Below are 21,505 nucleotides of genomic sequence, written 5' to 3'. Positions count from 1 at the left end.
TGCTCCTCCAGAACGAGGTAAAGGTCAGTTCAAAGAGCTGCTCCAGCCTCAGGGGCTGAAACTCAAACCCTCCTTTCCATCTCTCCCCTCCCCGTGGGCTCCCGGTACGCCCGGAGCCAGGTGAGTGCCCCTGTTCCAGATTTTGGGGTTGTTTGTGGGACTGGTTGTTTTAATCTGGAGTGGGCTTAAATCCCTCCCCTGCTAAGGCTTAGAAAAAGTCCTGTGACCCACCTGTTGGTGTGTCAGTTTGGTGCTCATGTGTCCACCCATAATTTTGGGTTTGGAAGTTTCTCCTGGGACTTGCTCCTCTGCTTCAGCACCTGTGTGCCCTGGCATCTCCCTGGGCAGCCAGTGCCAGCCCTGCCAGCACAGCCAGGCTTCTCTTCTGCTCCCTGCTGCCCCCCAGGCTCCGTGTCCCTTCTGAGAGGGGCTCTGACAAGTTCCTGATGCCACAGAGATGCTTTCAGCCCAGCTGTGTTCATAACACCCCAGGAGGTCAGAAGCTGCTCTCCCTTCGCACCTAGCTCCCCGCATGCAGGTGAAGTTCAAGCTTCCTCACTCGTGGGTGTCAGGAGTGAGCAGTTGTGTTGGAAACAGAACGAATTGGTCTGACTGAACGTGAGCCTGTTGATGGCCCTTGATGGGCACCAGGAGGTGGCCCCGGGGTGTCCACAGCTCCCTGGACCATGCAGAGTCCCTGCAGCACGGTGCTGCCTGTCCTATGCTCACCTTGCCCTCTGGTCAGGATCGATTCCTGGTGCTGCTGGAGTTTGAGTGGCACCTTTATCACAGCCACACTGTCTGGACATCAGCTGAAGCCCTGAGTGGGTTTCCTGGGTGCCTGCTCTTCTGTTATATAGCTGCTGACAAAGCTGTGATACGCTGGAGATCTGGATAAAACATGTTGTGTGTTTCATCTGCTGTTGCCTCATTCTTCTGTACTTGCTGCAGGTATCTAATCCCTTGCTCTTTATCTCCTACAGCATCGCCTTACAAATCTTATTTATTCTCCTCCTACCATCCCCATGCTTGCTGGCACTAGGAATCTCAGTAACTTGCTCTGCACGTGCTTCTTAAAGTGCTGGTGGCTGGGTCAGCTCTGTAGCTGGAGGTTTTCCCTTGAGCTGGCCAGTTCAGCAGCAGTGCCTCCACTAGACAGAGACCTTGGAGGCATCCCTTAGTTCCTCCTGGTGCAAAACCTGACCATGAACACTGAAGGGGAGTTTTACCCTGAATACAAACAGAGTTGGGATTTCCCCCCACGTTGAGCTGTTGTTGAAAGCTCTCCCTGATTATTTAAGCTGTGAGGTAATAGTTGTTTGCTGGTGGGTGCTGGCTCTGTGGGCTCTGCTGGTGGTCCCCGTGCTGAGCATCCTGGTGTGTGTATAATGCTGCTCCTACCAGGGAGCATGGCTGTACTCCCTGAGGATTTGGCAAGGAGCTAGCAGAGGGTCTTTTTAGAGGTGTTAATTTGGGAAGAAAAAAATGGCTTGTCATTGGAAGAGTATTTGAGGTCCCTTCCTACCCCTATGATTCTATGATTCTCTGATTCTCTGCAGTTCTTGATGGTGCTTTTTTTATTTAATATTCTAGGATATTTTTGAGAGTCATTTTTGTGTTTCACCAGAGGACTCCCATTTTCTGCCCAGCTTGCCCTAGCTCTCTGTGGACCTCACCTGATCCTAAGCATTTACTGAGCTCCTTGGTTGAGGTGCTAATTGCTGGTGGCCACGAAGGCGTGGAGCAGTCCAGGATGTGTCCAGGCTGCTTCTGCTTTGGTCAAGCCTTTCAGAAGGGTAGCTCTGGTTTTCATCTAAAATTCAGAGGAGGAATTTATAGCATAGGAGAACTGAGTCTTTGCTTTCACCAAGCTGACCCGTGAAGGTGCTTGTTTGTCTGTGCAAGTTGGCACTTGGTCTTGGGCCTGGATTCATTTCATTGACCTTTAGGAAGAGAAAGAACAGAGTCTAATTCAACAAATGTCTGCTTCCAGCCAGTCATGAATCACAGGATTTTTTTCCTACAAGTGTGCAGATAGGCTTTGCATTTAGAGTAAGTCTTTTTTTAAGCATGGCACACTCTGTTAAAGTTTGTTATGTGTCCACATTACACTGCTTTGCTTTTTAACTACAGCTGAAACCGTGTTTGGAATAACAGATGTGGAAAATTGTCATCCCACTGTCACACCAATTGCTCATTGTTCTGAGAAGGTCACATCATAATTCATTAACAATAATTATTCCCTGGGTACACCCTGCACTTCTTCACTCAATTGCTTCATTAACTTGTGAGTGAATCTCACATTCACTGCTCCAATCAATGAAGATATATTTATAATGTACAAGTGGATGCTATTAGTTACAATATATTAACTGCCTAATTTAAAATAGAAAAGCTATTTTTATGAAGGGCAATTAACCACTAAGTGTAATTGATAATTCACATACCTGTGATTAGGAAAGACAAATAATAAGAAAGAAATGAATCACCTGCCTTATTGAAGAAGACACCAGTGTGCAGTTCTAACAGGCAGAAGGGGCTCTTTGGATCAGGACCGAATTTCTAAGAATCCTTTGGTGGAAGGTTCATCATCAGATGTGTTACCTCAGGGTGGTTTTGGTGTTTGCACCAGCCAAGGGGGATCATCTTCTCTAGAAAATGAACCCACCACATTTTATTCTCTTGAGAATCAGCTTAATAGAAAAGTCCTTTTTCATCCTAACACAAAGAAATGTAATAATATTTTAATATGAATTTATAAACCTAGCCCCATGCTTTCCTAGATTTCTAAGCTTAGGTCCTCAAAGATAATTCCACACAAAGTAACACTAACTCTGACAAAAACTGGGCATTTTAATATATTTGAGGAGCTGAGTGACAGTCCCTTTGGCAGAGAGTTTTTTAAAAATTGTGACACGTTTTCAATGCTGATTTTCCATGGCCACTTTGAAATAAGTTGCTTCTCCCAATAGCTGACAACTCGTCCTTGGGGAAGGGGCCTTTTTGTGACATCCCCAGTAGGTCACCACAGTTTGGGTCAGGAAACAAAGCCCTCAGAGGCAGAGGACTTCAATGAGATTGCCAACTACCGATCCACAGGAGCCATGTCCTTGGCTCTGGGTGTCTGGGGCCATGTTTTCATCCCTTGAGAAGCCATTTACCTGTCCTTTGAAAGATTAAGTGATAAATACAACTGAAGCCACCCCAGTGTTGATAGAAGCATCAATGCAACTAGCTGGCCTCTTACCTGGAGTCTGCAGAAGAGCAAGACCTTGCTGATACCTCCAGCAGATCACTGCAGAACGGTGAAAATCCAAATTATAATGCCAGTAGCTGGTGATCTCCCACCAGATATCCCACCAGCTACTCTACTGATGGCTGTGCAGTGCCCTAGGTCATGTGTGTCTACATCCATGGGCTGGTTTGAAGCAAAGGAGCTGCATTTGGGTTTTGTGATTCCTGGAAGGTGTGTGTGCCTGACAGACCGTGGGCATCCCCTCTTCTACCAGGTGCAGCTGAGCTCTGTGCTCCAGGAGGGCAGTTATACACTGTGTCAGGGGCCCTGCACATAGAATCATAGAATCATTCAGACCTTTAAGACCATCAAGTCCAACCATTAACCCAGCACTGCCAAGGCCAGCACTAAACCATGTCCCTCATCTCCACGGCTTCTCAACCCCTCCAGGGATGGGGACTCCAGCACTGCCCTGGGCAGCCTGGGACAGGGCCTGACAACCCTTACAGGGAAGACCTTTTTCCTTATGTCCAAGCCAAACTGTCCCTGAGTCCAACCTCCTCTCAGGGAGCTGTCCAGAGCCAGAACGTCTTCCAAGACGAGGGCATGTCTTGGTCACAGGGATCCTGCTCCTGCTCTGGTGTTTCCTCTGCATTTTTATTGTAATTAACTGAAGTTATGGGTCGGACAACAAAAGCTCCTTTCCTCTTTCTGGTTTACCCTCATGTTGCTTTCACTCAACAGGATCAAAGCCTCTGGTCTGAAGCTGAGGTTCTGCACCAACGAAACCCAAGCAACGCGGGAGAAGTTTGTGAAGAAGCTCCAGGGCCTGGGCTTTGACATCTCCGTGGGCGAGGTGACCGCCCCGGCCCCTGCAGCCTGCCGCCTTTTGAAGGGACGTGGCCTGAGGCCTCACCTGCTCGTGCACGACGGTGGGACAGCACCCCAGCACATGCTGGGGCATTACATTGTCTTTGGTGTCACTGCAGGGGTTTTAAGCTTCAAGTGTTTTCTTCAGGATGTGGGTATGGAGAAAGGATCCTGCCCTCGCTGTTACCCGTCTTTATTCAACTACTCAGGAGTTTACCTCAGGTCTTGGTGCCTGGGTGTGACAAGCTGAGATATAACTGAGACCTGGGTGGTGGGAGCAGGGGTAGGAAATGGTTTATTTTGCTCCTTGTTGTGTGATGGATTGCAGGATCTTGGCAGCAATAGAAGAGGTCTGAAAAACAGTTAAGTCAGACTTCTATTTTTATTTTGTTAAGGGAAACACAAATCTGGGGAAAAACATCAACTCCAGCAGGATCCAAAATGATAAGGAATTTGTGGATTTGTTTTTTTCTTTCTGCTTCTGTAGATCTTGTCCCTGAATTTGCAGAGATTGATAAAACAAACCCAAACTGTGTCGTTATCGGAGACGCAGCAGAAAACTTCACCTATGCCAACCTGAACAAGGCTTTCCAAGTTCTCATTGGGATGGAGAAGCCTGTTCTGATCGCCCTTGGAAGAGGGTGAGTTAATTACTGTTTGTTTCTGCCTCTAGTCTCTACATTTTTTAATTTCTCCAATGTCTTTGTGCTCAGTGGAGGCCGGATGTTGGTGTTGGGCATTCACACTGCCAACTTTTAAGCAGTTCATCTGTGTTTGGGCTGGGAGGCTGCTCTGCTCGTGTGCCTCTCAGTGAAGGGTCCTCAGTGGGTAATTCAGTCATAACTTTGCCTGAGTCCCTTCCTTGTAGCAGCTTTTAGAGACCTGGAGGTGCCCTGGTGTACAAGCACAGCAAACACCACCCTCCAGCCCTCCAAAGTCAACCTTCAGGAGCGAGCAAAACAATCCACGTTTGCAGATGGTGGTGGGAGGGTTAGATAACTGTAGGTTTGTAAGGCACCAGGAAAAGGACTTCAGAGCAGGTCCAAGAGCCTCTCAGAAAACCCATAGGAATCATGGAGAGTTTGGATTTTGATGTGTGCACTTTTGTGAAGACGTTTTGTGAGAGGCCAGTGGGATTACAGGCACTATGTGTCTTTTTTTGTCTTAGAGATGAGAACTGCTGGTTTGACTGCTGCATGCAGCCACGTGCTCCTGTCTGAACTGAATGTAAACTATTTTTAATAGTGAAAGAAACCCAAAACAAACACAAAATCCAGCAGGGCCCTGCCTGAATAAAGGGCTGTTGGTGTGGATTTGTGGTGCAGCTTCATCTCCCAGTATCCTGAAGTTACTCATGGTGGGGAGGATCAGGTGGTCCAAAATTCTCTGTTTCAGCTGACAGCCAGCCAGGTTTCTTCTTCCAAGTTCTCATCCTTCCCATGTTTGTGGTGGCTGAGGTGTGTTACTGGATGTGACTAATGACCTGTGTGACATCAGTGCCTCCTTGCCATTTCTGTGGTACTTCAAGATGCCATCTGGGAACGTTGGCAACAGTGTCTCTGCAGGTTAATAAGTATGAAAATGTCACACGTAAGGGAGCACGTTCATGCTGGTGGCTTGAGAATTGCTACACATCAGGAATAAGAAGCCAGGAGAGGTTTTATTTGTAATACAGAAATCCTACCAACTTATCAAAGTAGCTACAATGCACAAGCTCCACCTGAGCTGTGTTGGAGCTGGGGGTAGATGTTCTTCTGGCTGTGAGTGAAGTGTGGTGGCTGAGAAGACCTCAAGGCAGAGCCCAGGGATAGCCTGATGGGCTGGTGAGTATGGCAAAGGCCTGCAAGCACATCTGTGCTTTTGAACTGACAGATCAAACGTTTTGATAGTTTGACTATCAAAAGACATTTTTAATAAAGGTAAATTTTGACCTCTTGCTTTCACGTGCAGGAAAAATCCAGTCAGGGATTTTGAATTCTTTCCTAAAACCAAATCATTTAGATGTCTTCTGAGATTTTAAGCAGGAGGTTATTAGTGCCAGCACTGAATAATGACCAATCCCAATGGTTTCAAAGGAGTTTTTCTTATCTGTTGTGTCATGTGTAGGCTTAAAAAGGACTATGAATGTTTAGCTTGAGGAAACTCTAGTGACAACTTTTTTTTTCAGTGGTTCAATAGACCATAATGGTCACAAAAAACCTTCTTAGTTTGTGGGTTATTGATCCAGCTGGGTAGAACTTACCAGTGGGAAGGAGCAGTGAAGTCCAGTGTGTTGCTGTACCTGACAGTCACACTCTGATCCTACAACACGGACACAAAATCCTTCCTGATTCTCAGTTGGAAGCTTGAGGAGAAAATGCTGAACCAACAACATTATGATAATGGCTGATGTACATAAAACAACCAAGTTTTGTGTTTTGCAATATCATCTTTCCAAATGAAATACAGAATCAAGCTGTGTTTAAGATGTGCAGTGTGATCAGTGCAAAAATGCCCTTGTAGCTTGTGCACACAGAAGTATTTATTTACTTGCTCATTCATTCATGTAGACAGCTCTAAAAGAGACCCACTGTTATTTTTTGGAAACCTTAGTTTTCATCTTAAAATGTAGATTTTTGGATGTTCTGAGCTCAGCTTTCACCATGAACTTTTTTTTAGCGATTGATCATTTAGGTAACGTTCTGAATTAGTTACCCTGCTAGGTAAGTTCTCTAACTTAAAGAAGGGAGATTATAGATTGGATGAATTGTTCACCTCACCAGAGAAGCCTTGTTGAAGCAAAGGCCCATATCCAAAACCAAGCCACAAGCTGGCTTCTTTTTTAATGTGCAGAGTCCATGTAGTTGGGTGGACCTGAACGAGGTGCAGGCCTTGGGCAGGCAGGTTGATTTTGGCTGAAGTTTTAGTTCATTCCATAGAAAACCAAAATGTCAGAGCCACTGAAGCAGAATGCCCTCCTCTAGAAAATGGAGTGATTTACATTTAGCATCTGTTTTGGGCTGAGAGTGGGAATTGGCTTTGTAATTTCTTCTGTCATGGCACTGTCAGAAAATTAAGCTGTTTACGCTAGACTATAGAAGGTTAATGGCTGTTCTAGCAAAGGTCAAGTGGTCATTTTAAAGGGAGCCTGTGCTGAATAATCGAAAATGGCAGAAGGATAAGGCATAAAACCTTAACTCATTGCTCATCCTACCTCTTTTTTCCTGTCACAGAGAAGTCTGCCTTTGCTTTCACCAGGAGGGCTTGGAAGACCTGTGTTAATGTGAATCGCTATTCCAGAAAAACACCATAGAGATACTGATTCTATGGGCTTCAAGGCAACAGGAACATTTTTCAAAGGAAAAAAAAATAGCTTGGAGAGCTTCCTTAGTCCAAATAAACAGTGCCCTGGCTTTCCTCATGCGTGAGGCTGGTGACAAGCAATAATTGCCAAGCATTTGGGATCCCTTTCCAGAGGTACTGAAGGTGTTGCAGCTGCTGGTTGGTACCAGCATGTCATCCTGATCCTGTGTCTGCCAAGGAGAGTGTGTCTGTGATGAAAGGGAGAGCAGTGTAGCTGTTGTCCTTTGGGAGCAGCTAGTATTCAGTGCAGTAAAACAGAGGCCCAGTTCATCCTTGATAGGAGCTGGTTGAAATCCCTTTGAAGCAGTGGAGTTGTGTTCCAGATGGGCATCCAACCTGAGATCTTTTCCCCAGCACTGCCCTCTACTTAATTCCTGGGGTTAAATTAAGGCTCCAGAGTTTCTGATGACTTGACTTTTTGCTGCAGCCATATGGACATCTGTACAGGCAGAGAAAATAATAAAATGTGGTTTCTTTGTATTTAACTGCCAGTTCATTGGAACTTTATCACTTTCATTTCCAGACGCTACTATAAAGAAACCGATGGTCTGAAACTTGATGTTGGAGCATATATGAAGGCATTAGAGGTATTTTATAGCTTGCATTATGCTTACTCCCTCTGTGCACCTTGTTAAAAGAGTAACTGGTATAAAAATGGGTCATCTTCTGTAATTACTCACCTTGGTGGAGGAAGTTTCCCCAGATTGAAACTCGTTTGCTGCATTCGAACGACGGATGGATTCATTTGTTCTCTGACTTGGTTCATTTTAAAAATTTTATTTAAAAGGTGAACTTTTACCATCTTGGTACCTTTCTTGGAAGTGAGGCCCTTGAAAGAAGGAGGCAGAAAGAAAAAGGAAGGTCTGGTTTATGTTTGGTGTAGCATTGTTAACACAGCCCTTGCCCTTAACAGTTTACAGCAAAAAATACTTAAGTGCAATCCTGTTGTTTAAGCCTGACCAAGTCTGTGCAGAGCTGGAACTGATAGATAAGCCAGCCTTAGGGTGAGAGAGGGACAGAATCATTATTCTCCCTTTTAAAGGCTTGCAGAGAGATAAAAAATAAATGCAGAATGAATGCAGAGAATAAAGCAAAGTAAGGGTTTATAGAAGCACAGAAGATAATGAATATAGTGTATACTTGCAGCACATTCATTAGTGTCTGTGTGAGTTTTGGGGAGACTTTTTGCCTCCCAGGTAAGCTTCGTCTTCTAGTTGTCTAGGAACAAGCTAGAAAGACCTTTTTCAGCCTAGTACTGCTATTTAGTTGCAGGAAAATAAAACTTTGTAAATCTGGCTGGTCACTTGAAACATTAAAAGCATGCCAGGTGGTTGAAGAAACCCTCTGCATCTTTTACAGCCCTCCAGTGCTTGTCATCATTTCACATGAAGGAGGTTTGCTATTTCTTTAAGAGTGATGCTTTTACAAAAATGGGTGATACTGAAGAGCAATCTCATGATGGAGAATGTAGAAGGTTTGTAACTGGAGATGTTCCAGGAGGACTTTCTCTCCTGCCAGAGAACATTAAACACTTCTGTTATCTAAATTCCCTGATATTCACCTTCACCCTCTAATCCATTGTGGTATTTAAGGGCAAAAATCAATAATCACATACTTTTTGTACAATTGACTGGAGTTGTGGAGTTGAACAAATCCTTCTCTGATCAGCATTTTTTATTCGTGTCTCTCTTCATTTTTTTTTCCAGTATGCTTGTGATGTTCAAGCTGAGGTAGTGGGAAAACCATCAAAGATGTTTTTTGAGTCAGCCTTAGCAGAAATGGGAGTTCCACCAGACCAGGTAAGATTTCTGAGGCTGTGACCACTGCCTGTGCCATGTAGTGATGCCCACTGATGCATTTTTTTACTGGTTTGGTGATTTTCACAGAAAGTTATAGAAGCAGTTGAGGGGACTGTGGCCAGAACAACACAGGAAACTTTGGGTGAATATACAAAAATTTTTTTCCAAACTCAGTGTTATACATGGTGCAGAGAAATATTTATATTCAGGATCTTCCTATGAGTTACTTAAAAAAAAAAAAAAAAAGAAAACAGAAAAGAAAAATAGTTGAAAAAGTGCTTCAGAGGGTAAAAAAACCATGTTTGCTCATTCTCTCAAATAATGTGAATTAGAAAAAAGAGAACTGACAGCCAGGAGAGTAAGTGCTGGCAGACAGGGACCTCTTGAATTTCTTCTGCCCTGTTTACTCTTCCTACCCTCCTGCAAAGCATGACAGTGTTTTTTTTTGTGTTTTTCTGTTTTTTTTGAATGAAAATTCCCTTTTCATTCCCTGTACCTGTTTCTCTCTGCTCTGACTGTACCCTTCATACCTCTACCCAATTTAGGGTCTTCCATCCCTCTATTCTCTACTCTGGTTTCTCAGTCACCTTGCTCCCAAACCATATCATTCAAAAGAACATACACTTCTGTGTTGAAGTTCCTTTATTTGGAGGCTAAAGAGGACAATACAGAAGAAGACAAGTTGGGTTTCCCAAGGGATTGTGGCAGATATTGTGCCTCACAAGATGAGAGGTGCCCCAGTGCTTGGCACTCCACTGGGCAACTGGAGGCTGCAGCATGGTGGAATCACAGCTAAAATATTACTTATTTCCTTTGGTGTCACACAGATGAGCTTTTTTTAATAAAAGAAAAAGGCAGAAATAAAACATTTTCTAATTTAGGTGAATGGGAAGCACTGACTGACCCCAAAACCTCCTCCTGTGTTACTGGATTCCTCACACTTTCCAGGAACACACTGATGCTCCTTGCAGCACTTAGTACAGCTCACTTTTTTTTCCCCCTCTCAGTAGTTGTGCTCAGATCCTCTCTATTGATTTATTGTTGTATCACACAGGACACAAGGATGAGTGTGAGATGACTCACAGACAGCAGTGAATTACAACCTCATAATTCCATCAGGGGGTTTTGGTGGCATTATAAACAACAGGAGAGAAATTTGGGTGGCTTGTAGATCCCTAGAACCTGGAGATGAAATTATGGCCCTGTAATTCAGTATGTGCTTGGGTTTTGCTTTATTATAGAGTGGGGAGATGGAAAAGGTTTAGCAGGCCATCTCATCCATCTCCTGCCTTGAGCAGGAGTGTTCCCTGCTCCATGTTTATTAATGTTTTGTCCAGAGCAGTTTTCAGTGAGCCAAACAACTGCACTTTTGTAAGTGCCACAGGGACAGTGTTCATGGCTGAGGAGCTCTCATGGGCTGGCAGCTTTTTCTGGGATTCATTGGGATTCTTCCCTTTTAAACTGCATCTCCTTATTTCTACTTTTACCCCAGATGACAACCAAAATAACTCCCTTCCTGGATATTTTCACCCTTCAGTTACCTGCAGTGCTTTTTTCTATACTCCAGTTTTCCAGTATCTTCCCAGTAACAATATAACAGGTACTGTTTGTGTGAGCCAGATGCATACAGGTTTGTGTTTCCTTATTTCAGAAATGATCAATGGGCAAGAGTAGAAGGGAAGGTGTTACTCTTGAATCTTCCATCCTTGTGTGGTGGCATTGCCTGCCCTTTCCCATAGGCAAGACAGTTGTGGTTGTCCTTGGACACTGTTTTGCCCAGTTCATGGGTATCACAGAATCATAGACTGGTTTGGATGGGAAGGGACCTTTAACATCCTCTAGTCCAACCCCCTGCAGGGAGCAGGGACATCTGCAGCTAGAGCAGGGTGCTCAGAGCCCTGGCCAACCTCACCTGGGATGGTTCCAGGGATGGGGCAGTGACCACCTCTCTGGGCAACCTGGGCACCCTCAGCATAAAAATTATCTTCCTTCTCTCTGGTTTGAATCTCCCCTCCTTGAGTTTCAAAAACTAATCCCCCCTTGTCCTGTCACAACAGGCCCTACTCAGCTTTCTTCCAGGACCCCTCTAAGCACTGAAAGAAGAAGCTCTCCCCAGAGTTTCTCTGGTCATATGATTTGTTCTTTTCCTAGTGTTATATGCCATCAGTTTGTTGTTGTGGTATGTCCAGCATTTGGAGTGATTTTTTGTACTCAGAGAGCTTTGAGGTGAAGGGAGCATGTGGCTGCCCCAGGGTGAGTGTAGTGGATGCTACCCCATGATGGTGCCAGTCACTTCATGCTTCTGACTAAGGAGAAAATTGTGCTGCTGGAGTCAAAACCTGGATCATGAGGGAGGAGCAAATTCCAGCAGAGCAAACTCCCTTCATTCTGGCACACTCTCCTAACTTCTGCATGCTTCTTGCAACTTTAATGTTCTTTAGAGCAGGATTTGTAGGTTGTTTAGTTGCATATAATGATAAGAACTCTGTATATGGAGTTCAGGGAGTTCCTCAGTCATTTCAATCTGTCTCCCAAATGAGCTGTACTTCCCTGCCTTTGTAATGACATGACAACAACTGGTTCTGCTTGCCTTGAGTTTTATAAAATGCTGGCCAATAACTTATTCCACCTGTGGAATGCATTTAATCCATACCATCATTAAACCATCTTAGATGAGCTGTGCTTTTGGAAACATATTACAATTTTTTTTTTTTCAGCTGATTTTTAATGAAAAATGCTGTTTTAATAAAGCTGTCTCAGCACAGCAGTGCTAGACAGTGGCAAATCTTAAATTTCTCAAGCTGCTTTAATCAATAAAGTTATCACCAGTCGTTTCCCTTGATAACTGCTTCTCACTGAGACCCTGACTTTCCCTTCTGCCACTGAGATGCTTTCAGCCTGCACTTAGAATAGGAGGAACTCCCCAAAGTCCAATTTTCATTTTAACCTTTCCTCAATGGCCTAGAAATAACAGATTGCTGGTATTACTGTAATAGATTGGAAATTTAAACCTCTTAGAGGTAACCAGACCTGTCTTATGATTCAGTAATACGACAAAGAATAACACATCTTAAAGGTTACTGAAATGCCTCATTCATATGTTTTAAGGCAGCTGTGTAACAGTGGATGATTTTTACAGCTTTACAATAAAACCTAAATAACGTTAAGGTTCTGGTAGTTTTATATAATCATAAAAAGTTCTCTCTGTGGTAAATGGTCCTGATTTAATGAGACTTAGGGCGGGTCGTACTGGAGTGCATAAACTCCTGGTAGTTAACCCATTCCCTTTTCTGCCCCCTCCAAGTCTCAGGTGGGAGTTAGTGGTGCATGAGAGCAGGGGGAGGTCACAAGATAGAAACACAGTTAACAGAAATTTGGGGTCCTGAAGCCTGGGAGATTTCCAGCTGGGCCAAGGAGACTAGGGAGAAAAGGAAATGCCTCATATTTCTTGTGTAGAGGGGTTCAATATGTTAATCAAGATTTCATGTATGAGCTTTATTTCCTCAAGTCTTTGGCACATTTAACTTCATTAAGGTTATTAAGCCTATAGCAAAAATCTGTTTAGGCATAAATATGTTCAACTTCAGAAGCATTTGTGGAGTTAAATATTCTGCTGAAGTTAGCAGACTTCCTCCTGTGCATCTCCCCATTTCCTCTTGTCCTATCACTTGTTCCTTGGGGGAAGAGCCTGACCTGGCTCCAGGCTCCTGTCAGGAGCTGTGCAGAGCCAGAAGGTCTCCCCTGAGCCTCCTTTGCTCCAGGCTCAGCACCCCCAGCTCCCTCAGCTGCTCCTCACCACACTTGGGCTCTAGACCCTTCCCCAGCTTTGTTGCCCTTCTCTGGACCCTCAAGGTCCTTCTTGGAGGGAGGGGCCCAAAACTGAACCCCTGGTTCCATGTGTGGCCTCCCCAATGCAGAGTACAGGGGAAGGATCATTCCCCTGGTCCTGCAGGCCACACCAGTGCTGATCCAGGCCAGGATGCTGGTGGCCTTTTTGGCCACCTGGGCACATGCTGGGTCATCTTCAGCCAGCTGTCCACCAGCACCCCCAGGGCCTTTTCAACCAGGCACTTTCCAGCCATGGTTCCCCCAGCCTGGAGCATTGCAGGGGTTGTTGTGACCCAAGTGCAGGACCCAGCACTTGGCCTTGTTGAAGCCCATACAACTGACATCTCTGAAGGCTCATTAGTGTTGGCTACTTCTTCTCCCCTACCTCCATTCATCTCTGGGTCCATGACCCAGATGACAGCAGTAAGACTACTGACCGTGGTGGTGATGTGTGCCACAGACATTTATCCAGTGGGGATTATATTGGGCCTTCCCACCCCCAAATTCTTGGAGGTCACGTTCATCTCCATTGTCACAGCCACTCCAGGTTCAATTTGATGGAGGCTCCTCAAGAGCACACGAGAGCCTTTACCACCTCTGTACAAGCACATGCACCATCTCTCACCAGCTGTATGGCTTAGGAAAAGACAAATTACACCCATCTTAATTCTTTGATGATCTGTCTGAACACCAGGGAGACTGTCCCACTGCATTTTTACCCTTCTTTTTAGCATGTTTTCAGCTGATCTTCAAAAAAAAAGTAACTTCTGCAGAATAATTGAACAGATTAATAGTGTGATCCCTGTGTAAAATGTGAACACAAATGGGGATCTTTTAATTCTTGCTTTCAGTGGGTATGTGACCTTTCAGTTTTATATCTTTCTCTCTCTTCTTACCATATTGCAGTCAGAGGGGAAGTTAAACCCAGGTTTGACAGGTAGAGTTTTTTTATTTCCCTTGACAGCACACCTTTTGACCTCTATCTTCTTGCCAATGATTTTTTTAAATCCTAAATGATTTGGGAATAATTGCTCCTCCTTTAGTGATTATTGCCCTTCACCGACAGTAAATCTGTGAAATCCCCAGGGGCTGGAGTACATTTTTGTATGCCTGTGCCACAAGCTGGCCTGGACAGGCATCGCTGCTCATCTGCAGCTGCACTTGCAGAGCTGCTGGGCATCTTGTTAGAAAACTTGCCTGGAGGGGGGAAAAATACAGCCTTGGCCAGCAAACGAGTGCTTGGTGGGCTGCCCTGCTCTGTCCTTTCCTGTTTCGAGAGGAAATTCATTTTCAGGGTTTGGAGAACCCAAGACTGGAATTGTCTTTGCTTCAGAAATCTCATCCTGAACATCTGGGTTCAGGCTAAGCAAGGGCACGTGGGTGGTGGAGGGCAGATCTGCTCCCAGCAGGGCTGTTCCCTGTCCCCCTCAGGGAGGAATTTGATAAGAAAGGATGAGAAACTATTAAAGCCAGTAGTTGAAAATGGTTAAAAATCTCAGAGAAGCCAGGGGGGAGATTGGTAATGGTGGCTGGCTGGGAGCAGTGTTGCCAGATATTGCAGCTCTGTATCTAACAGTGGATTATTCTGTTTTCCTCATCTGTGTATAAATCCTTTATGTACTAATTTCTTAAAATGAACCCAGTGTTTCCTCCCCCTTTCATGCTGGATTGCTCATTTGGAGGAGTGATAAGGACAGGTGAACTATCTACAGGGGAAGGCATCTGCCTGGAAACACACACATGTTGCCATGAGCAGAGTGAAAAAGGAAAATGGGCCAGTTATGAAAGGATGGAGAAGACTGAGCCCTCCATCTTCAGGTGGCTTTGGAGCAGTTTGTGAGTAGATAGCTGGAAAGGCAGAGCTACCTGTCCCAAAGCCTGCTGCTGCTCCTGCCCTGGGGGCATATTCACCCACCTCTGACCCCTTGGTCACAAGTGCTTATGTCTCTTCTTCACTGCAAGGGTTGTCAAGCCCTGGAAGAGGCTGCCCAGGGCAGTGGTGGAGTCTCCATCCCTGGAGGGATTGAAAATCCATGGAGATGTGGTGCTGAGGGACATGGTCAGTGCTGACCTGGCAGTGCTGGGTGAATGGTTGGACTTGGTGATCTCAAAGGTCTCTTCCAAACAAAACAATTCTATGATTTTGATTTAGTTTTTGTCAGCTGAAGCTGCTCCAGATACACGTTTGTAGCTCAGTTTGGTTTCTGGATGTTCTCAGAAAATCTCTTCAGCTGCAGCTTTAACCTCCCAAGCCCCATACCTGGGACAAGGACCCATCAGGACAGACCTTAAAAAAAGCTCAAACCTCACAAAATGCAAAAGCAGTTTCTTTAGTAAGAAAATAAACACTTTACTCTGTGTATCTGACGTGTGGGTGTGAAAATAATCCAAAGTACTTGGAAGGAAAGGGAATTCAGAGAAGAATTTCTAGAGCTGCAGGGTGTCCTTGTTGGGAAAGTCTGGTGGTTATGTTTGTGAAGCAGGAGGCTAAGTCAGGATGAAGATCAGGTGGCTAAAGATGGAACTAACTAATATTTAGCTAAAATTCAACTGTGATACAGAAGGTGCAAAAGCACATTTTAAAATTAGATAGATTCTAGATTACATCTTTTCAAAGCTGTTTAGTTCCACAGTTTTAGGTGCTGTCTCCACAAAGGTAAGCACTGTGAGGTGAACACGTGTGCTACACGTTTTCATCAGACACTCAGACAAATTTTAGCCCAGCTAAAAGGTCTGGCCTGAGTTACATATTTTTTTTGGTGATCTACTCAATTGTATTTATCCATATTTGCATAGACTTAAGCTGCCTGTAACACAAACCATGCCAGGCCTGTGCATATCACATCACATTGTGCCAAAATAAATCAATCAGATTTTACAGTGACTTCCCAGAATTCTCTGTCAACCTGAACCTGGGTTGGGCTCAAGCCCTGTGAAGTTGCACATCTCAGTGATCACAAGCTTAAGCTTTTGACTGGCTTTTAGAATACCCATTTTCAGGGATTTTAAGAAGTTAAGCTTAAACTGCTTGGAGCATCACAGAAATGCATCATTAAAAACTACATAAAATTGAACGTTTTCTCTGAACTGTGCCAAATGACTTGGATTTTGGGGGTTGATTAGAAATTGTACAGATGCCTGCTGCACCAGCACCTTGCTGGAGGACCTGTAGGGTGAATTATATTCAAGGTAGGCTGACTTTTAATCAATACGATGACAATATTATCTTGTTTAATTTGTCTGATGGCAGCATTGAACATCAAATCAAGCTGTTTGTTATCAAAGGAGTGTGATCTATGACAGAAATAAAATCCACCTGATGATGGTTTTTCTGTATTTCATCTTTTTGACAGGCCATCATGATTGGGGATGATATTGAGAATGATGTTGGAGGGGCCCAGCAGTGTGGGATGAGAGCTCTGCAGGTTCGGACAGGGAAGTACAGGTCAGTGCATCCCCAACACCCCACATCCCCTGGGGGCAATCGTGGGAAGAGGAGAAATAACTACAGGGAATTATTGCTGTATTTACCTCTCTGCCCAACGACCCTGCACTCTGATTTCCTCACAGCACGTTCATTTCTGCCAGAAAAGGAGTTGTGCTTTGGAACCTGCTTCGTGTTCAGAACAAATGCACAAGGCTGGATTTTGTCCATGCCTTTTCCAGGTTTTTTCCTGTTGGTGGCACAAGTTTGCTGTCAGCATAGACCTGCATTTGTCTGCACAAACAAACCTCCTTGAGCAGCAGCTAGGCTTGGGTGGACAATGACATTTTCAGTTGCAAAATGCAGTTTGGGAAAACACCATGTGTATGAAAGTGGCAGGAAGGGGAAGACGTGTCGTGATCTTGTAAAGAAATTCTTTGATCTTTTAGAGAGATATTTTCTGTTGAATTCCTGCTATGATTTTTTCATGGCAGTGCACAGAGCTGGTGTGGGGTTTGGATTTTGCTTGGTTTCTTTTTTTGCTGCTGCGTGAAAGCGTTGTGCACTTGCTGAAAGGCATGTGTGAAACTTCTAGCAGGGTTGAGATTGTAAAATTAGACTGTCGACTTCGTGATCTCTGTGGGTCATATCTCACAGCTTTCTGAAGGACTCCATATGTCTGCTGTTTCCTCCAGACATGTATTCAGCACTGGATGTCTGAAACGTGAGAGCTGTTTCTCCTCCACGGCTCCATTCACCAGAGCACAGGCTTCTGCAGGCTCACTCAGCTCTTTCAAATGACCCTTTGAACCCTTCTCCACGCAGGTGTCTTCATGATCCTGTGTGTTCATTGACCCAAGAGCTACCTCCCTGCAGCTGCTGATGGGAGACCTGAGTGTGGTTAGGAACAGGGCATGGTCCAGGGCTGACTGGAGATTGGTGGTGTAAAACTGGGAGGACAGGCTGATAGACTGGATGGCTGTGCTGCTGTTCAGTGGGACCTAGATGGGCTACAGAGGAGCCTAGTGAAGTTCAACTTCAAGAGTACACTTAGGGAGGAATAACCCCCTGCACCAGTACAGCTTAGGGGCTGGCCTCCTGGAAAGCAGCTCTGCAGAGGAGGACCTCAGAGTCCTAATGGACAGCAGGTTCACCATGAGCCAGCAGTGTGTCCTTGTGGTCAGGGAGGCCAGTGGCTTCCTGGGGTACACTAAGAAGAGTGACCATCAGGGAGGTTGTCCTTCCCATCTGTTCTGCCCTAGTGAGGCCACCTCTGAAGGATTTTGGCCAGTTCTGGGCTCTTCAGTTCAAGAGAGACAGGGAAATACTGAAGAGAGTCCAGCAGAGGCTGCAGAGATGCTGAGGGGCTGGAGCATCCCTGTTCCCAGGACAGGCTGAGAGCCCTGGGGCTGTTCAGCTGGAGAAGAGAAGGCTGAGAGGGGATCTGATCAATGCTGATGAAGAGCTAATGGGTGGGGGCCAAGAGGCTGGGCCAGACTCTTGTCAGTGGTGCCCAGTGAGAGGACAAGGGGCAATGGGCACAAACTGGAACCCAAAATCTGTATTTCCTGGGTCATTCTTTACCCATCATAAAACATACCACAGGTGCAGCTGCATCCAGACTGTTCAGGCAACTGACTTAAACTCTTTCTCCACACATAGAAATGTGTGTAATCATATGCTGGAAAAACATGTTCTTGTGTGAAGCTTGAGTCATGGTTTCAGAGCTGAAAGGGGGCATCAGTTCTACATGGGGAAACCAGATTGTTCCCACTGTTACATTTCCTGTGTCAGTGTGTGGTTGCTGTGGTCTGAAATCATCTCTGATATTATGGCAGGGAAATATGGATGAGTGTCTCTCTGAATGGACCTTGTGGTGTTATTAGCCACAGAAAGATGAAACAGCTCTTGTTTGCCAAGAGAGGTCAGGGCTGTGTGTATTTGTAAGAAGGGCTGCTTTAGTATGTGTGGAAAATTGAAACACACAGGGAGCCTTGAGAGGGATGGAAAAAACTGAATGAAAGCTGATGGGCGAAATTAAAAATACCAGAGAATGTAATTATTTTATGGCAGGTGTAATTTCAAGTCTGATAGACAAGATTATGTGCAGGTCCTGCCTGTTTCTCACTCCCATGGTTGTTCTTGCTGACAGAGAGCTGTGTGCTACACCCAGGTCCCTCTGGATGGCACCATTACTACGTTCACTTAGTCACAGCTCCAGCTGCAGGACCTCCCCCGAAAGCTGAAGCTGCTTTTGCAGAAGCAGCACAAAGACAGCAGAGTTTGGTGATGGACACTGCGTGTGAGGTGGTGGGACTGCCACAGATTTCAGTTCTGAGAGTCTTGCAGCCCAGGACATGGGTGGTCACCCGTGTTTCTACAGCCAGGAGGACGTTTTTTTTTGCTTTTCCAGCACCACGGTGGTGCCTCACGTCAGCAAAACGGCTGCAGAGCTGATTTGGGAATAAAATGAAAACTAACTGAGGAATTACCCCAAGGGGTTTTGTGGGTGCACCTCACAGCGTAGTGCTGGATGTGTGGGAGTGACTTTGTTTTCACAGGTTCTCCCAGGAAAGGCACTCTGTAGGTCCAAGGGGTCCTATTGCACCCCTGCAGCCTCACCTAAATGTTGTCCCCAACCAGCAAACGTTGTCACCTCCTTATTTCAGGTGTCAGTGCAGATTATATGAATGTTTTTGAGGTCTGCTGCCCAGCAGCTTCCACCAAGGGTCTTGCACGAAAGATGACACATAGGACAAGGTGTGCTGTGCTGTTTATTTCAGAGGGTTTTCAGCAAGCTCATGTGGATTGCAGGCTGCAAAACAACTCAGAGCATCTTAAAAGATGGGTGGATGTGGTGCTTAGTGATGTGGTTCAGTGGTGAACTTGGCAGTGCTGGGTTAATGGTTGGACTGGATGATCTTAAAGGTCTTTTCCAACCTAAACATTTCTCTGACTCTGGGATATTACTTGCTTTAATAAGCCAGAAGAGAAAGTCCCCTTTGGCCTTGAAAGCTTTTTATGGAAAGAGTTGTTTGAGCTGCTGCTGCAGAGGTTTTGGCAGCTGGTAGGGGTGGGTGAGACCTCTGTGGGGTGGGCAGCTCCAGGTGGTGCAGGAAGCTGACTTCAGCTGAGGGGCCTCTCTCCGTGCTGCTGTTTGTGCCCCGTTGCTCAGTGATGGTGGTGGTGGGTGCCAGCTCCCTGCAGAACTGAGGAACTGGTTTTGTGCATGCAGGATGGGCCTGTGAGTGGTTGGCTGGGCAGGAGAGTCGAGGTCCAGAGAGGTGGCAGCAGAGGGGGGGAATGAAGAGCCAGCTTAGCCCTAGGGCTGCCTCTCTGCCTGGGCTCTCACTCTCCTGGTCTCTGTGAGGTCTTCAGTGCTGGCTGCTCCCAGGGTGAGATTAAAAAACATTCAGTTTTTACACCACCTTGCATGGAGATCGTGAAAGTTAGCTCCTCTGTCTTGCTTCTTCTGGATCTTTCAAGTTTGTTAAAATTTGTGCAGCCAATTTCCTCTAGTATGACAAACTCGGCGTGTTCCTCACTCTATACTTATGTTCTCTAAAGCATTTAATCTTTGAGGGTGACAGAGCCTGGAGCAGCTGCCCAGAGAGGTTGTGGAGTCTCCTTCTCTGGAGAGATTCCAAACCCACCCAGACCCCATCCTGGGCACCCTGCTGTGGGTGACCTGCTGGAGCAGGGGAGTTGGAGGAGATGATCTCCAGAGGTCCCTTCCAGCCCCACCATGCTGGGATTCTGTGACTTAATCTCAAGTGCTGGGCTCTTTCTCAGTAGCCAAACCAGGCATGGCACAGGGGAGCCCATGAAATGCAGTAAGTCCTCATTGCAGTATGGAAAAGAATTTCTGTTGGTGCAAGTCAGGGCAGTCATGGGAAGGTGCAGGGATGAGGTGGGGTTTGAGTTCCCAGCTGGCACTCTCTGACATGGTGTGGGTAGTCAGGTTGGCCAAGCAGAGCCTGCCTTAGGGTGTAAAATCCAAACCCAGAGGGGCAGTCGAGTCTGCAGGGCTGTCCCCCCTCAGCTGGTCCCTTCTGCAGGACAGATCAGCTCATGGCTGCAGGCTCTGGTGTGCTGAGGAGAGGAGCTGCTGTTGGATTTTCCAGCATGGGGAAACCTGACACTGGTTATGAAGTCTCTGTGCACACCTGCCCTCTGTAGCCAACATCTTTCCCATCTAGGGAAGAACATGGACTCGTCCTCCTGCGCAGGGTATGTGCTAATTCCACTTGCAGCTAATTGCCCTTGACATCAAACCAATGATTTCCACAATAACCATTGATTCTGCAACACTGGGTAATATCCCAGGTCCTCTTCTAGCCTGCAAGTTAGAGCAGAGAAAAAAAAAAACACTTTGAGGCTTTTCCAACTGTCTTCCATAAAAATGGAAACAGCTTTTGGGTGCGTCAGTGCCTCGGATTGCAGGTGGATCTTGGCAGGGTGGAAGGATTAGTTATTACTCAGCCCTTCCTCCTCCTTGTGATTTACAGGCCTTGGTTTGTAAGTAAAGAAGTTGTTGTTACTGGTGTGCAGCAGTAGCTGGGAATATCCACGGCAGTGCCCCCTGCTATCCCAGCTCCCTGGTGGGCTCCAAAAGGCTTTCAGAGTCTGTCAGTGTGGGCTCATCCCCTCTCAGTGCTCACCTGAGTTTTTTGTCTCCATTTGATAAGGAATTTATCTCACGGCCATGGGTGATACTCCAAAATCCCTGAGCCTCCTTGTTGTGGCCATAAAGGATCCCACAGGGATGGGGGATAAAAGGCTTGAGGCCCAGGAGATCTGTCATCTCCAGCTCTGCCACTGTTCTCCAGGAGAACTGGGTCAGGTTACTTAATGTTGTCATTCTTCAGTTTCCCAACTTTATAATTACCCTCTGAGAATAATTATCCTGACTTTCTTAATAAAGCAGCTTGTGATGTGTTCCCCTTATCTGATTGAAGACAACAGGCAGAATTTGTAAGAGTTTTATAGGAAATGGGCTCACCAGAA

General features: G+C 45.7%; 1 protein-coding gene across 1 annotated transcript; it reads left to right on the top strand.

Annotated features, from left to right (window-relative positions):
* Positions 1–1,736: 1,736 nt before the first annotated feature.
* LHPP (phospholysine phosphohistidine inorganic pyrophosphate phosphatase) lies at positions 1,737–16,519 on the top strand (the record flags this gene model as incomplete). The annotated part of the gene is made up of 6 exons (XM_008944801.1): positions 1,737–1,763; positions 3,980–4,167; positions 4,593–4,746; positions 7,971–8,034; positions 9,154–9,246; positions 16,428–16,519. Coding segments are annotated over 6 exons (618 nt in total), but the record flags the coding sequence as incomplete, so codon positions are not given.
* Positions 16,520–21,505: the final 4,986 nt, after the last annotated feature.

The sequence above is a fragment of the Merops nubicus genome, unplaced genomic scaffold, assembly GCF_000691845.1.
Source record: "Merops nubicus isolate BGI_N331 unplaced genomic scaffold, ASM69184v1 scaffold15697, whole genome shotgun sequence".
NCBI lineage: Eukaryota > Metazoa > Chordata > Aves > Coraciiformes > Meropidae > Merops > Merops nubicus.
The sequence above is the reverse complement of the archived record's forward strand: the minus strand, read 5'-3'. Positions and strand labels throughout refer to the sequence as shown.